Below are 16244 nucleotides of genomic sequence, written 5' to 3'. Positions count from 1 at the left end.
TAAATATATAGGAACCAGTATTTAGTTACTTTATGAGAATGCTTCATGAGTTGGTACTAGCATGATGGGGAGCTCTGAGCCTCTGGGTCAAGGGTTTGGGATTCCATGGTGGCTACTGGAAGTCATCACACTACCTCATTTTCCTCTCGGGTTAAGAACGAAGATGATTTCTGTGTTCTTATAAGCATCACATATTTTTTTTTTAATAAAATAAATCAATCTCTTTCCTTTAACTGGATCATTTTGCCTTATAAAGTAGCTATCGATACATTTGGGGTCTATATCTATCGTCTTACTAGGTGCTTTCTATTTGTATTCTTTGTCCTAAATCTTTTTCTGTCCTCCTTTCTTTTCTTATTTTGGACTTAATATTTTAAATTTATTCATTTTTCACTACACACTAATTCACTTAATGGTTACTTTAGAGATAACACCATGAATTACTGACTAAATAATATTTAGAATTTGATAAGTTAACAATTTATGGTGTAACCTGTAGTAACCAGTAAAAGAACATAATATAATGCACTACTTCTAAAAGTAAGTAGGAGTGAAAAAGCAAACGGGAAAAGATACAGAAAGGATAAAAATAAAACAGTGAACAAAGATATAATGTGTAAACAATATTTAAAACCATAATTTCCAAAAAAATAAACCCATTATAGATAAGGAAGATTACCTCCTCGTAAGAAAAGTTTTAGTTCACCAGGCCCAGATGGCCTCTTGGATAAGGCTACTGAACACTTCAAGAGGGAATAATTCCAACTTCCTCAAACTCTTCTAAAGAATAAAAAGAAAGGAAACATATCCTGACTTGATTTATGAGGCTAGTATCACATGAATGCTAAAAGTTGACAAGGACAGTATGAGAAAGACAAATTATAGGATTTTCTCACTCATGAACAGATTCAAAAACCCTAAGTAAATTATTAGGAAAACCAATCCAGCAATATGTAACAAGTATGATGTTTCATTATAATGTTGGGCTTATTCCAGGGATGTGATTTAAGTTTAATATTAGAAAATTGACCAATACGGTATTTCGCTATTGATAGAAAACAGAAAGAAAATCATTTGGCAATCTCAATAGATGCATGAAAATTTTTTGTTAATATATTTATGAAAAAACCCTCACAGTAAGTTAGAAATGTAAAGAAACTTCCATAATCTGATAAATAGCATCGAAAAAAATCTACAGCCAACAGTTTTGTAAATTTTGACAACCAACTTGAAAATTTATATGGAGAGGCAAAGAGCCAAGAAAAGCCAAAATGCATTGGACAGATGACAAGGTAGGAAGATTTGCTCATCTGGATAACAAATGATATGATGTTAAGTGGTTTTGGTACAAGGATGGGAAAATCTGGTATTACTTATGCAAACTGAAGTATTATGTATAGTATCATCTACTGACATTGAAGATAGCAACCACTCTTAGCCATATATCCAAAGGCTGTGTGTGCATATGTGCATCAGTGGACAAGTACAAGAATGTTCATAGCAAGGATATCCATAATGGCACAAACTGGAAGCCCAAATGTGTATTAGTAGCAGACTAGTTCAATAAACTGTGATAAATTTATATAATGAAACAATGTATAACAACAAAAAGGAACGGACTACAGCTCCACTCAACAACATTGAATTAATCTCATAAATAATGTTGAGGAAAAGAAAACACAAAGAGAAAAAAAGTATGAGTCCATATATTTGAAATTCAAAAGCAAGCAAAGCTAAAGTGTACTGTTTAGAGGTATAATAGACTTAAAACTTATGAATATCAAGGGAACAGTTAGTCAAAAGGCAAGTGGAGGGTCCACGTTGTAGGAATCCAGGGGATTGGAACTGGGGAGGGGCAAGGGCTGGGTAGGTGTGGACCTTTCCCATTTCTCCCACGTGCTGGTTCCACGAGTAACTTTAGGTGTGTTCAGCAAGCCCTGCAGTTCTACTTCATGCACTTTTCTTAGTTGTGTCAAAATCCCACTAAAATTTTTTATAGAAGAAGCAAGACAATGAAAGGCAACTACAATCGCTTTTGAGAGGGAGAAATGAAAGAAGGAAGAAAAAAGGGAACAGAAGAAGAACACAAAGGGAGGAAAGAACACTACGGCTGTTGTGGGACGAACTAGAGAAAAGAACCATGGAGGTCGAGTGGCCAGAAAGGGACTTGGAAAACACCCAGTCAGAAGTGTCACCTCCTCCCTCTGAGACCCTGAGGTAAGCTCCTCTTCCACCTCTTCCATCTCTTCCACAAAGTTTTTTGGAAAGGTTTGGGTTTCTTTCGGTTTTGGGGAAACCCAAAGAGCACCTGGCACAGAATGAAAACAGAACCACCTTGGGCACTTAGGACTGGAGAGTGAGGGAACAGTGGTCCTCCAAGCTAAACCTTGTGTGCACCTTCTGTACAGGGGGAAGCTTCTCCTTACATTACAGTTATCTGTATGCTCTTCTCTTCTCTTTTGATTTGGTATGGGCACCTTAAACACAGGGACTATTGTTGTCGCTTGGCTTCCCAGTGAAGCTGAAAAGGACATGAACTTTGAATTCATATAGTCCTAGGTCAGATCTCCTTGTTGATACATGACCTGATAAGTGACCTTGGCAAAATTTTTTACCTTTCTGGATCTTCGTTTTCCTTGGTAGTGAGGATAGTACTTACCCCATAGGTAGCTTATGCAAACTAGAGATCTACAGGCCAGATGTGTGTTTTTCTTAGCTCTGCAAAGTTTTATAAATTTAATTTCATTTCTAACATGCTAAAATCAGTAGGTTTCACATACAAATCTGAATTTCTGGCTTTTCCAGGAAAATTATAAAATCTGGCCATACTGGGCCTCATTCTTAAATGGTATTTGGTCTGGGAGATATAGCACATACCTCTTTAGGAGTGTGATTTCCACTAGGCCACAGCCCCATCCCTCCCTTATTGCATTATACTTGACCCATGTCATTGACTTTTCCCAAAGGACCCCTTTGGTCTCTGCACTTGGAGCCCAGCACAAAAAATAATCTAATGATTTCCTCCATTCTTGAGCTCGTATATTTGCTGACTGAATTGTTTTATTTCTTATTTCTTTCAGTAAACAAAATGAGACAAAAAAAAGTTCCTGAAGGTATAGCTTTATACAACATTGTGTAAATTTTCTATTCATAGCATATACCAAAGTTAGTGCTTAGTGAAAATGTAATAATGAGCACTGCTTACCATGTGAGATATTGCTAAAGAAGCCTGCTGCCAGGTGTCCATTAACAACTTCTCATCTGCCTCAAAGTTTGCCTCAACATTTTCCAGTGAGTAATCGATCTTGCCCTTCAGTATGGCCTTTGTTTTTGGTTTGGACATAGTTGAATCCGGGGATATGGATATTCGAGAAATTAGAGGAATTCTTTGAAAAAAAAAATCCAACAAATAAAAAGGAAATATAAATATTTCATTTACCAGAATTTTATTTTTTGACAGGTTACTTTGGGAATTTTGTTACCTTGCTTTAACCTATACTTTCATAGTTGTCCTGGAAGAACTCTTCAAGTGAAGAAAAGATATAAAAGACTGTATTCAGGGGGTACCTGCGTGGCCCAGTCAGTTAAATGACTGATTTTTTATTTTGACTCAGATCATGATCTTAGGGCTGTGAGATTGAGGCCGTAGGGCTTCATGTTGGGAGTGGGGCCTGCTTTGATTAAGATTCTCTCTCTCTCTCTCTGCCTCTCCCCATACCCTCTCTTTAAAAAAAAAAAAAAAAAAAAAAAAAAAAAAAAAAAAAAAAAGACTGTATTCAAATTTTTTTTTTAAGATTTTATGTATTCATTTGACAGACAGAGATCACAAGCAGGCAGAGAGAGAGGGGGCGAGAGAGAGAAGCAGTCTCCCTGCTGAGCAGAGAGCCTGATGTGAGGCTCGATCCCAGGATCTTGAGACCATGACCTGAGCTGAAGACAAAGGCTTAACCCACTGAGCCACCCAGGCGTCCCTGTATTCAAATTTTTATAGTCTTATTAACAAGAGTAAACTAGAAGAAAATATTAACAGAACATAATTTTTAGGTTTAATTCTCATTGATAATGGGGAGGGAAATGAAACAACAGGAATCTTGAAGATATGCAATTTTGAAATGTGTCCAGGGCATCAACTTCTGACAAGGAACAAATCAATCATGAAAAATCAAATCAAATAAAACTGGGCACCACTCCTTTAAGATGACTAGCATTATTTGGCTTCCTGAAGTGGACAGTGAAAAAGGCAGGATATGACAGATGTGAGGATTGCAAGGGGGAAGGATTCATGGAGATCACAAGGTTTTGGTGGTGGGTGGGGGAAAAAATCCAACAGCCCTCCCCACTTAAGAGTAATGATGATGGAGCTTTCTCTTTTTAAAGTGCGATGGGAACTCAGAGATGAGCTCTCCCTCTCCCTTCTTTCAGCCATATTGCTGCCCCTATGTAGAAATTTTAGAGCTGTCCCCGGAACATTCTATCCCTGAAGGACTCCCAATCTCAAATGCTAAGAGAAGCAGAAAGAGATCCCCAAGGCAGAATGCTTATTATGATCCTTAGTAATCCAAAGTGTAAATTGTCCCCCCACTAGGCTTGGGCTAGGCACCAAGCATGACTTCCCTGAAACTTGAGGAGAGTCAGGAGCCATGATAGTTATCAAGTTTTTGGTCTGGCAGACTCAAGCTGCTGGGGAACAGAGTGGTGATCCAGAAAGCTGATTGTGAATTCCAGCAAACAAGTAGCTTGGTCTTGTTTTGAACACTAGATGTGGTTTCTTGAACTTGGCTCTTTGATTCTTATAGTACTTGGCATTCTGACAATGTACTGTGCCTACAGAGGCCATGTGCTGAGGTTCTTCTATGCAGTACATATCTTCCCACAGGCAAATTTACATTTTAATAATCAAGTAATGTCAAATGTCAGTCACTGAGACACTGAGATTCATGTGTCTAACAAGGTAAAGGTTGTATGATCATCTCCAAATGTTTAATACAGTATAACATGCATTTCCCAACACCTTACTTTGGAGGTATATCATTTAGAAATAAAATTTGGGGTTAGAATTCACTTACTGGAAAAAAAAAAATCTGGTCTAGCTAGCTCTGTCACAATCAATATACATGAATTGGGGCATGACACTTGACTTCCTGAAGCTCCTTTCCTCAAATAATATAAATACACAATTGCCACTATTACTATCATTGCTTATTTTTAGTCACTGGCAATTATTAACCAATTATTTGTTACTATTATGCTGCTGCTGTTGCTGTTTTTATAGAAATAAAGTAGACAGCTATGTGGAAATGCTTAATAGTATGCTTGTTTCCCTTACACATTTTAAAGAGACTATGGTTGATTAGTTGATTGGTTGATACACTGATTGAGAGTTTCAGTAGGTACTTAGAGCAGTGATTTGAGGTTGACAGTGGTACACAGTTGTTTTGCAGAAAATAAGAACTGGCTGTTCTTTTCCCTGTTTCATTCTGTTAACCAACTTTAATAGCTTCCCCAATATGCCTGACTTGCTATTTTGTGCTAAGAACAGAATGCACTGCTACTGTAGACATTGGAACTTGGCCTCTTTTAATGGCTCTGATGGTTCATATTGCCTTTGGAATTTTTTATTGTTTTCAATTTCGAAGTCCTTTTCCAGTAGCCTGCTGAGTTAAACATTTCTCTTGTATTTGTATCAAGAAGACGGTACTTTCCTTCTTGTGTTTTCTTGCTTACATATGGGCATTATGGGGACATGGTGAGACTACATGGAGGAAATCTAGAGTGAGAAAAGTGGGTCTCAGATCTCATGTATAATCTTACTGTGTTCAGGTCATCTCAAATCCTTTTTGGTATAGGGAGAATAAAGCAAAGCAACAACATGCAATACTCACAGCTATAATACTCTGGAGTTTAAGAAACAAAACAAAGGATCATAGGGGAAGAGATGAAAAATTAAAACAAGATGAAATCAGAGAGGGAGACAAACCATAAGAGAGTTTTAATTATAGGAAACAAACTGAGGATTGCTGGAGGGGAGAGGGGTAGAAGGACGGGGTAACTGGGTGATAGACATTATGGAGGGCACGTGATGTAATGAGCACTGGGTATTATATAAGACTGATGAATCACTGACCTCTACCTCTGAAACAAGTAATACATTCTATGTTAATTAATTGAATTTAAATTAAAAACTACTAAAAATATACAAATTATAAGAAGAAAAAAATACTTCATGTAGGCTATTGTCATAATATGCATTAATAATAGTCATCAGTTATTGAGTGTTACTGAGACTAGATCTCAAGTCTTCTGATCCCCAGACATGATACTCAGTGCTTTAAGGATTTCATTTTCTGTTATATTCACAATCACCCTACTTTATAGACACTTCATAAATAAGAAAACCAAGGCTTAAGAGAAGTGGGGTGACTTTCCTTCCAGAATAAATTGTTCTAATTTATTCTCATACAATTAGTAAATAACATGCAGGATTGAAACCAGATCTATCTGTCTTCAAAACATAATCACAATATATGCATGTTTTGTGTCACTTGTGCTACCTGCATTGACTCGAGCACACTTGTACAATATACTTGTACATATACTTGTACATATACTGCTTTCAATCTCCAATACATATTGCATATCTTTGGAGATTTAAACTTAATGTTCAGCTTTTATATTATTTTTTAAATCTAACTTCTTTTTTTTTTCTCTCTTCACATTTATTTTTCTCATGACCTCCTTGTTGGTCATGAGAAAATATTACTTTAACTCTTAATATTACTTTAACTCTTATTTAATTAATTAATTTAAAGATTTTTATTTATTTATTTGACAGACAGAGATCACAAGTAGGCAGAGAGGCAGGCAGAGAGAGAGAGGAGGAAGCAGGCTCCCCGTTGAGAAGAGAGCCCGATGTGGGGCTCGATCCCAGGACCCTGAGATCATGACCTGAGCCGAAGGCAGAGGCCTAAACCACTGAGCCACCCAGGCGCCCCTATTAATTTATTTTTAATTAACTTATACAATTTTAAGGATTTTGAGTTTTCCTTTTGTTATTTTATTCTTACTTTTTGCTCTCTTAATGTTTTAGAGTTGGGATTACCACCACTCCAACTCCCTATTTCTTCTTTTTTATGTTTTTTAAAGTTTTTTTTCTTTTTTGACAGAGATAGAGATGGGGAGAGAGGGAACACAAGTGGGGGCAGGCAGGGGAGTGGGAGAGGGAGAAGCAATCTTCCCGCTGAGCAGGGAGTCCAATGAGGGGCTCAATCCCAGGATTCTGGGATCATGACCCTAGCCAAAGGCAAATCCTTAAAGACTGAGCTACCAGGCACCCTTCCTCCTCCCCATATCTTAAAGACATTTTTCTATCTGTTCATAGTTTCTCTGGGTTTGGGATCTTGCCCTTCTCCTGCCCTCACCCACTGGGTCTATAAAAGCAATTATTTACAAATGTTTGTATTAGATGGAAGTGTTTGATTGAAAATATAATTATTTTCTTGCTCTGCTGGGAATTTGATGTAAAACTACTGACAAGTCTTTTACCTCATAAAGTTAAAATCACATATGACTGAATGTTTACTATTTCTCAATTTCCTTACCTATAAAAGAAGACTCACACCCCTTTCCATTTTCATTTACATGACACTCACACACACATGCACATACACATACAAAAGTGCTTGGAACCTTTCATAAAAGTGGTAGAGATTCATGATTCCTTGCTGAAAACTCTTGAGCCAAAAGGTTTTCAGAATTCAAAATTTATATACTCTCTATATTTCCTAATATCCCCAGTAGAATCTTTTGGAAGTAGTTCATAATAAAACACAGTATACCTCAGCAGCAAAGTGAGTAAATAGTCACTATAATTTGGATAATAGTGCATATTAATCATCTTAAGTTGAAGTTAGAGAAGTTTCCATTTTGGAGTTTTTTTGCATTTTGGATTTGCAGATTCAGGTTTTTACTAGTGGTATTCAACTTAAAATCATAAAGTTTTATTTTATGCCCAAACTAATTATAGTGCAACACAATGGTCTGCCTTACCTAAGTTGGCTTTCCAAAATTTCTCTATTATCTAGTTGGACCAAGGGGACTCGAGTAAATCTTTTAATGTCGTCGATTGGGATTTTGCCTTCCATTCCCCTGTAATAATCTTGAAGGAGTCTCTTTGTATCTTGGAAACGGTTCAGTTCTGCCTTTAATAGCAAATATGAATGTTAGTAAACAAGAAGGAACAAGCTGACCTTTACATATTTCTTGTATAAGTTCTGTAAGCACTATATTAAATTTTTCAGTTGAAATGAATTTTCCGGAAATTATTAATCAGTGCAGAATGAGGTCCTTTGTTGTTCCATGTGGTGGGCCTTCAACTATCTGAACAATGCTGAAGGATTATAAAAGAAGTCAGCACATGTGGGTGTTGTGAAGGTTTAATATAACGTACGTGAAAGTCCTTTGAGCAGTGTCTGGCATATGCGGAGGAAGGAGTAAGGAATTAGCAAAGAGCAGCTCTTATTTGCTGTCCCGTCCGTTATCTTCTTTCCTCCTCATTGGTTTTAGATGTGGATTCACTTCCAGGACAAGAACCTTCTATCTAGGTGTTATTCCCCAAAGAGGCATGTGCTGCTTGGACTAATAAGAAATGATTCACAAAAATGCTCTTGCACAAAAATTTCCTTCCCTTTGCCTTTACTACTGGATTTCAGCTATTCCCACTGGAAGCTTCTGACACATCTATTCCAACAGTCAATTTCTCCTTGCCCAATCCAGTGCCCCAGGAATGCTACCCAGTGTGGCTTAGTGCTGCTCGGCAGGCTCACTTTAATCCTTTGTACAACCCACACCTGGATCCCAGAGCTGGTAGTCAGTGAGGCTGCTCCTGGGTCTCAGCTTTCTGATGACTTTTCTGGCCTCCTGTGGTCCAGCCTGCCCCTATACCATGGGCTAGTCCCTGTGAAAGTTGGAAGTATCAGCAATAATTGTCATTGGTTGAACAAGCCTTTATTGAACACCAACTGTGTGCTAGCTCGGATTGTCAGCTAAACATCCCACTCTCCTGAAGTATCTCCTCATGTAAGTCAATTGGTTGAAGATGAAAAATATACCCTCTTCCGTTCTCCACCCTCACTGCTATGCTCTTCGGAAAAAATACTCATGTAACACAGCTTGACTAACACAAGCTTACTATTCCCCTCAGCTTGGCTAAACTTTGGGTAGTCTCCTACCTAACTCTAGGGTCCTGACTGCCCTTTTCTAATTTACTTTAGAAAAATTGTCATTATAAATCCTGGCTCTGTCCATTTAGATGTAAATCTAATTTTTTTTTTCCTAAAAAAATTTTTTATGAGAAAGAGAGCATGGTTGGGGAGGGCAGAGGGATAGGGAGAAGCACACTCCCTCTGAGCAGGGAGCCCAGCAACACGGGGCTTGATCCCAGGATCCCAGGGCCATCAGGCGCCCCTGAGATGTAAATCTTTTTAAAAGCTTCTTGTCAGTTTTAGAACTCAAAACTGTCTTTCCTAAGTATCTGGGCACCATCCTTTTGAAAAGTAAGCATCATCACCTGCCAGTTCCTCTAGAAGGGGAGGAGCCTAACTTGCTCCTTGAGAGTACCTTGCTCTCAGTGGTAAAACTAGGTGAAGACAGGAGAAAGTTGGTTTTTTTGTTGTTGTTTTTGTTTTTTTCCTTCAGGCAAAGCCAATCAACAAGCACAGATGGCTTCTGAAGCTCACTACACCCCGGCTGTCAAACTCTAGTTCTTTTTCCTGGCAATGCTGGGTGGCCAGACCTGGTCTGTGCTTTCTTTCCCACTGTTGACAATAGTCTTGACTATTATTATCTGTTGACTAATAAGTCTTATCTCACCAACTGTAATTTTTATTTAATAGGCTACAAATATAAGTTAATGAGGTTGTTCTGGTGAATGGGTTTTTTTGTTTTTTTTTTTTTTAGTTTGTTCTGTTTTGTTTTTTTTCAATCCTGCCATAAACTTATTTTCTGGAATCAAATGCCCGCTGATGTTAACCTAGCCCATGCTTTGTGGCAGAGCTGCTTTCCTTGGCCTCTGCTGGCCACTTTGGGTGTCCACTGTGAGAGGCTGACAAGGTAACAACCAGTATAGACAGCAACTCTCCTGCCCCTCCATAGTTCTAAGACACCTGGACACAAAACTGGTTGGTGGTTGTTTGGGATGCTGCCAGGTTTTTTTTTTGTTGTTGTTGTTTGTTTGTTTGTTTTTGCTTTTTTTAAAGTAGCATGCCCGGCTTCATGGGGCTTGAATTCACAACCCAGAAATTAAGATCTGAGCTGAGGTCAAGAAATGGACGCTTAACCGACTAAGCCACCCAGGCACCCGGATGCTCCCAGTTCCAGTGCTTGTTTGTTCCCGGGCCAAAAGATTTATTTCAGCTCACTTCCTCAGCAAGTTGCAGCTCAGGCCAGGCAGAGTGCTGTGAGTAAAAGGAGCCTGAAGGGGCCCCTCACTCTCCCAAAGGAGTTGTAAAAGGAGGGATAGGACATTGCTATGGAGGCAAGATTCTGGGCTGTTGATGAGCTGCTCTTACCTGCATTAGTGAGAAGAAATGGTTCATCTTTATTACGATGGAGTCCTGCAACCAGCTCTCGTTAATGATATCCTGACGCTCCTGCTCAGCCTCTTCCTTCCGGGCATCACAGATGTCCCACAGGCGGTCTCGTAAATCCTGAGCAGAAAGAAATCTCACTGTTATGCTTTACATCACGGCTCAAGTTGTTGCAGTGTAATAAAACTAGAATCCTTTGCCTGTCTTAAAAATGTTTCCAAAGAAAATTAGACCTAATGCACTCATGCATTTTATTCCCTTATTCAACAAATATTTATTTTGCTTCCATTCTATGCCACACCTTACTTTATTAGACCAGCTCACCATATCATATGCTCATGTCCAGCACAAGTCCACTGCAGCTCACTTTATTTATGGGTGGCTATGTTTTATGTAGCAGTCTAATCCCTTTTCAGAAAATTTGTTTAGTTGAAAAAGTCCTGGGGCTTCTGGGTGGTTCAGACATTTAAACATTGGACTCTTGATTTCAGCTCAGGTCATGATCTCAGAGTCATGAGATCAAACCCCTCAACAGGCTCTGCCTGCTTAAGATTCTCTCTCTCTCTCTCTCTGCCCCTCCCCCACTGCTCACTCTCTTTCTCTCCCTCCTCCTCCCCCATGTACTCGTGCTCTCTTTCTCTCTCAAAATAAATACATAAATAAAAAAGTCCTTTCAGGGAATTTTTTGGGAAATGTGTATTGTTGGTGAAGAAATATGCAGCTGTATTTAATCCAAGGGTATAAGTTTGTTCAATAAATATGAGTGGAACATCTCATTCACCAAGAAATACTGTCTGAGCTTAATAGGATTGTCCAAAAATTAGGTTTGTACCAAAGAGCCAACAGTAGGAAGAATCTTTAAAGATCCCAGCTCTGCCACATGTATAACAAAACTGACAATAGCTACCATGAACTGGATCTTTCTACATGCACCAGTGTGTCAGAACATAAGTCATTGTCCTTATGTTAACTCATTTAATGCCTGGCAACAACCTGAGGTACTATATTATAATGTTCATTTCGCAGAAGAGTCACAGAGAGGTTGTCTTCCGAAAAGCACACCATGAGTAGGTGGTAGATCGAGGATATGAGCCTGTGCTCTTGAGTAATCTACACCACCATTTCAGGTCTCAGTCTCTTTATATCTTACCTTTCAGATGTGCTATATGGAATAAATTAGCTTATGTATATAAAGCACTCAGCATACTATTTAGCATATAATAATTCCTTAGTTAATAAAAACTACTATAATCTTATAATGATATCATATTATCCATGCAATAAAACATCTGTTTAATAAAATATCCCATTAATGAAATATATACAGTCAATCAAAATGTGACAGTTTCCACAATAATAAAGTATTGAACATTATTATGCGTTAGGCATTGTGCTAAGTGCTTTACATGGATTACCTTGCTGATTGCTACAATAACCAGGAAGTAAGTTCTGGTGGGAAAACTGATGCCCAGAGAGGTGAAGTCATTTGGCTATGGTTTCCATGTGGTGGAGCCAGGCATCTTAATGCAAAGCAGTTTCATTCCAGTGACCACAGTGGGTTTTAGTTCTGTGATATTGTATTAATAGAACTCTTGGCATTTTCAGGGAACTGCACATAAAATGAAAATATCACAGCCATTCTTGTAGCCCTATGCTAAGTATCAGCACAAAACACCATCATTTTAGAGCTGATCTTATTATCTCCATGGTGTTTCCACAAATGCTCTGGCAGACTTTCAATGCATACTGGCTTGTGCTTACCAAGAGTTTGTACATCTTTGAGAGCTAGAAGAGTTTTCTTTTTGTTCCTGCCTCACTGTGAGGCCTTGGCAAGTATTAACATTTTTATGGTTCAGATTTCTGATGGCAGAGAGGGGACAGTGCAATAGCAGAACCTTTCCATTAACTTCTCAGAATTGGAATGAAATAAGCCAAGAACAAAGACATTGACCAAGCATAGAAAGGGTCTGGGCTTACCCAGAGGCATAGCTGGCTTTCACATTTCATTTGGCAAGAATTAGGGAATTATTGTGTATTCCTGAATAATCAGAGTGGGTTGTATTGAAGAAAAACTCATGGCTATTAATTGTGAAGGTTGTGCAGACAAAAATCATGGAAAATGAACTCTTCTAAAAAGTTTTAAAGGTTTTCTATTGGGTCAAAAGCCAAAGTTCAATTTATATGGTGCTTACTAGAGTCTCACATAAAACAAAATGACACAAAAAGGTCAACGTCAAAACTTATTCAAGACAAATACAAATAAGAAATAAGGCAAGTACACAGTATTAATATTAGATATAGTAGAATTCAATACAAAAGAAGTCCTTTGGTGCAAAAATGGTTATTTTATACTGTAAAGAGTATAGGAGACCATGAAGAGGTAGCGTGTCATGTTTCTTCACATGCCAAATAATGCTGCATCAGAGAAACGGTTTTAACGATCTCTTCAGGGCATGGGCTAGGGAGCCTGGCAGTGTGGGGTCAGATCCCAGCTCTGACACTTATTTCACCATATTTTGTCATCCATAAAATGGGACTCTTACTAGTTTCCATCTCAGAGGGTTGTCCTGAGGATGCAAGAAAACAGTGCCAGCACTGTACCAAGTTCAGGTTAGCTATTAATGTTGCTACATTAAAATCTGTAAAGCAATCTATAAAGCAAGGCAAATGGATAGAAATGTAACCATCATAGGGATTTTTAACTTACTTCCATTAGTTTTTGCAAGATTATGTAGATATAAAAATATACCCAAAGGGTAATTTTTTCAATCAGAATTACTTATGACATTTTAAAAAATGAAAGTGATATGTGGGGCCCACCCTAAACCTAAGTTTGGACATAGGGCCTGAAGGAAAGGCAGTTTTACTCTTTAGAACTTCTCAAGTTTCTCTATAATATACTTCTGTGGAGAATTCACTGCTAAAAAGCATTCTAATGACATTAACAAGGTTGATTTGGCCAAAACTTATTGAACCTTCTACATAGAGATTATATGCTATTTTCTAGCATCCATGGAATATAAACAAAAAAAATTAATGTTTCAGGTAACTTAAAAATTTAGATAAATTTAAAATATTATTAAAATCACTAAATTAAATTAAAATAAAACCTCTAATTCTCAGATCACAATGCAACAGAATTAGAATCAAGGGACAAAGTTTTAAGCAATAACAACATTTGTCACTTGGAAATGAAACAAAACATTTAAAAAATAATTATGTGGCCAGTGAGAATATCAATAAGGTAATTTGACACTATTTGGAAATTAATTATAATTTATAATATGTATATTTATATAATTTATAGTTATAACAATTATTATTATAACTATAAAGTCAAAAACTATGGGATCTATCCGAATCTCTACTTAAAGTTTTTTTTTCTTTCCTTGACTATTCTTATTAGAAGCTTCTCTACTTTATTGTTTGAATTGATATTTTTAAAAGTTTAATGTTTTTAATTTCTTAATTGAAATCAGGCTTCCTGGACATCAGAAGTCTTCTTCTAAGACATCAGCATAATAGATTCCATTTATGAACTTATGAAAATCTGTCTATTAAGTGCTAGGCACGGTGCCTGCTGGAGATAGAAAGATGTATAAGATTTGGTACCTTCCCTCAAAGGATCTATTTAATATTGGCTGCCCTTTAGGTTTTCCATGAAGTTCCCTCATTCCTCTTCTCCCTGACATCATCCATCCTTATGACCGCACTCAAGGTAGGCATGCACTTAATGCCAGTCATAGAGATAGTTACAATGCCGAACAAAGGGGTTAGGAAGCTACAAAACAGATGCCAACAATGCTTTTTGCTTTGCTGGATTTGGATCCTCTTTCTGCAAGTATTGTCCACCATGTTTTCATTCTGAATTCAAGTTTAGAAGAGCCATTGCTCTTGAAAGTTGGCAGGTAAGTGTTCAAACCATTTCCCTCCTTATCCCCACACTTCACAGAAAAAGAAGGGAATGAGTTAGGTTCTACAGTACAATATTCACATATGTGAAGACCCTGGTGCAGCAGGTCGCAGGTTTCCTTACATTTACTCTCTGGTGTAGTTCAGACTTTGTTTCCTCATCATCCCACAGGTCATCAGGGAGAGCATTGAAATCAGCCTGCCATTGAGATACAAAATCTTGTTTGTGATCCGGACGCCGTAGAAAATGCTGGAAATTTGTTCTGTAAGACAGTAAGAGAATTAGATGGAGCTCACATGACATGCCTGTAGACTACAAAATTCTGACTTTACTTACCTAATTTCATATAAGTATTTCTGACAATATTTCATATAAGTAACTTTTTATAAGTATTTCATATAAGTATCTTTACTTACCTAATTTCATATAAGTAAGAAATCACTGAATGCTGTTCTTCTCTCAGATGCCTGAGTACCGTTTTGATGGAGTTTATATAGGAATTTTCTATTAGTTCCCAGTAAGGTACTAAAAAGGAAGGTATTTCCTGTTAAATGGTAAAGCATAAAATTAATCATTTCAAAGTGACAATTCTTCCAACGAATTAAGTCAAAAGAGCAATACAGAACAAGATAAGCAATATCAAGCAACAAGCAATAAAGCAAGAAAAACAAGAACCAGATGCAACTGTCTAAAGCATTCTCTGTGAAACTTCTTGCCCCTCCTTCTTACTCCTCCGCCTGCTAATTTCTATTCCAAATACTTCTTCATGTCTCAGTTCAGATAAATTTCTTCCAGAAATTCTTCCCTGATCCACAACGTCTTGAAGGTCATCCTCTGACATTCCAGAGTTCTATCTCAAGCCCTGTACTTTCTCCTATTATAGCAGGGTTGACATTAATGGCAACTGCTTGTTCATTTGTCCACATTTGCCCCTAGAATATCAGTCTCATAAGACAATGAGAGAGGTGCCTGGGTGGCTCAGTGGGTTAAAGCCTCTGCCTTTGGCTCAGGTCATGATCTCAGGGTCCTGGGATCAAGCCCCGAGTCAGGCTCTCCACTCAGCGGGGAGCCTGCTTCCCTTCATCTCTCTCTGCCTGCCTCTCTGCCTACTTGTGATCTCTGTCTGTCAAATGAATAAATAAAATCTTCTAAAAAAAAGAACAATGAGAACAATGGTTGTTTTAGTCACCACTCTACCATTTTTCCTATAATCACCACAGTGTCTGGGACATAATGGGTGCTCAAGAAATATTTATTGAATGAATAAATAGATGTCATATTTTGCGTAGGTTGGAAAACTGCCTATCATGGGCAATATCTAGGGTTCATGTCAGGGTGGTGATGAGTCATTTCTTTGAATTTGCCCAAGTGGTTTTATCTTTGCTGTGTGTACCATGAAAATTGGAAAGTTTGTGTTACCTTTAGTGATACAAATAAATAACCCAAACTAAGAAATAATCAAAAGGAAATAAAATTGAAGATACATGTTATATTCAATATAAATTCTCTGTACTAAATATTCCCTTATTGGCTATGCATTTATTTACTTGGGGAATTATACATGGGGATCTGAGAGATTATTTGGTTAATCTCCTTTCCAATTGAGAAATGCCAAATAGTGGAGATAAATGATCCCTCCATGGATCTCACTGATACATTTCAGGGTAGGCCCTCCAGTGTCACATAACTATGTTACTAGAAAAGTCTCCCTTATGTTGAGCAGCACTTTGCTTTCCTATATGTCCCAC

At 37.7% G+C, this 16244-nt stretch overlaps 1 protein-coding gene across 1 annotated transcript in view; it reads right to left on the bottom strand.

Moving 5' to 3' along the window:
• Window positions 1-16244, bottom strand: part of SPEF2 (sperm flagellar 2) — a 173060-nt gene that overhangs the window by 45364 nt on the left and 111452 nt on the right. Inside the window, exons 23-27 of the mRNA XM_059416314.1 lie at window positions 14913-15040; window positions 14620-14758; window positions 10566-10703; window positions 8047-8198; window positions 3206-3386 (exon numbers count right to left, since the gene is read on the bottom strand). Of these exons, the coding sequence (XP_059272297.1) occupies window positions 3206-3386; window positions 8047-8198; window positions 10566-10703; window positions 14620-14758; window positions 14913-15040 (738 nt within the window). The remainder of the gene's footprint in view (window positions 1-3205; window positions 3387-8046; window positions 8199-10565; window positions 10704-14619; window positions 14759-14912; window positions 15041-16244) is intronic.

This window comes from Mustela nigripes, chromosome 12, assembly GCF_022355385.1.
Source record: "Mustela nigripes isolate SB6536 chromosome 12, MUSNIG.SB6536, whole genome shotgun sequence".
Lineage (NCBI taxonomy): Eukaryota > Metazoa > Chordata > Mammalia > Carnivora > Mustelidae > Mustela > Mustela nigripes.
Note: the sequence above shows the minus strand (reverse complement) of the source record. Positions and strands in the feature narration are given on the sequence as shown.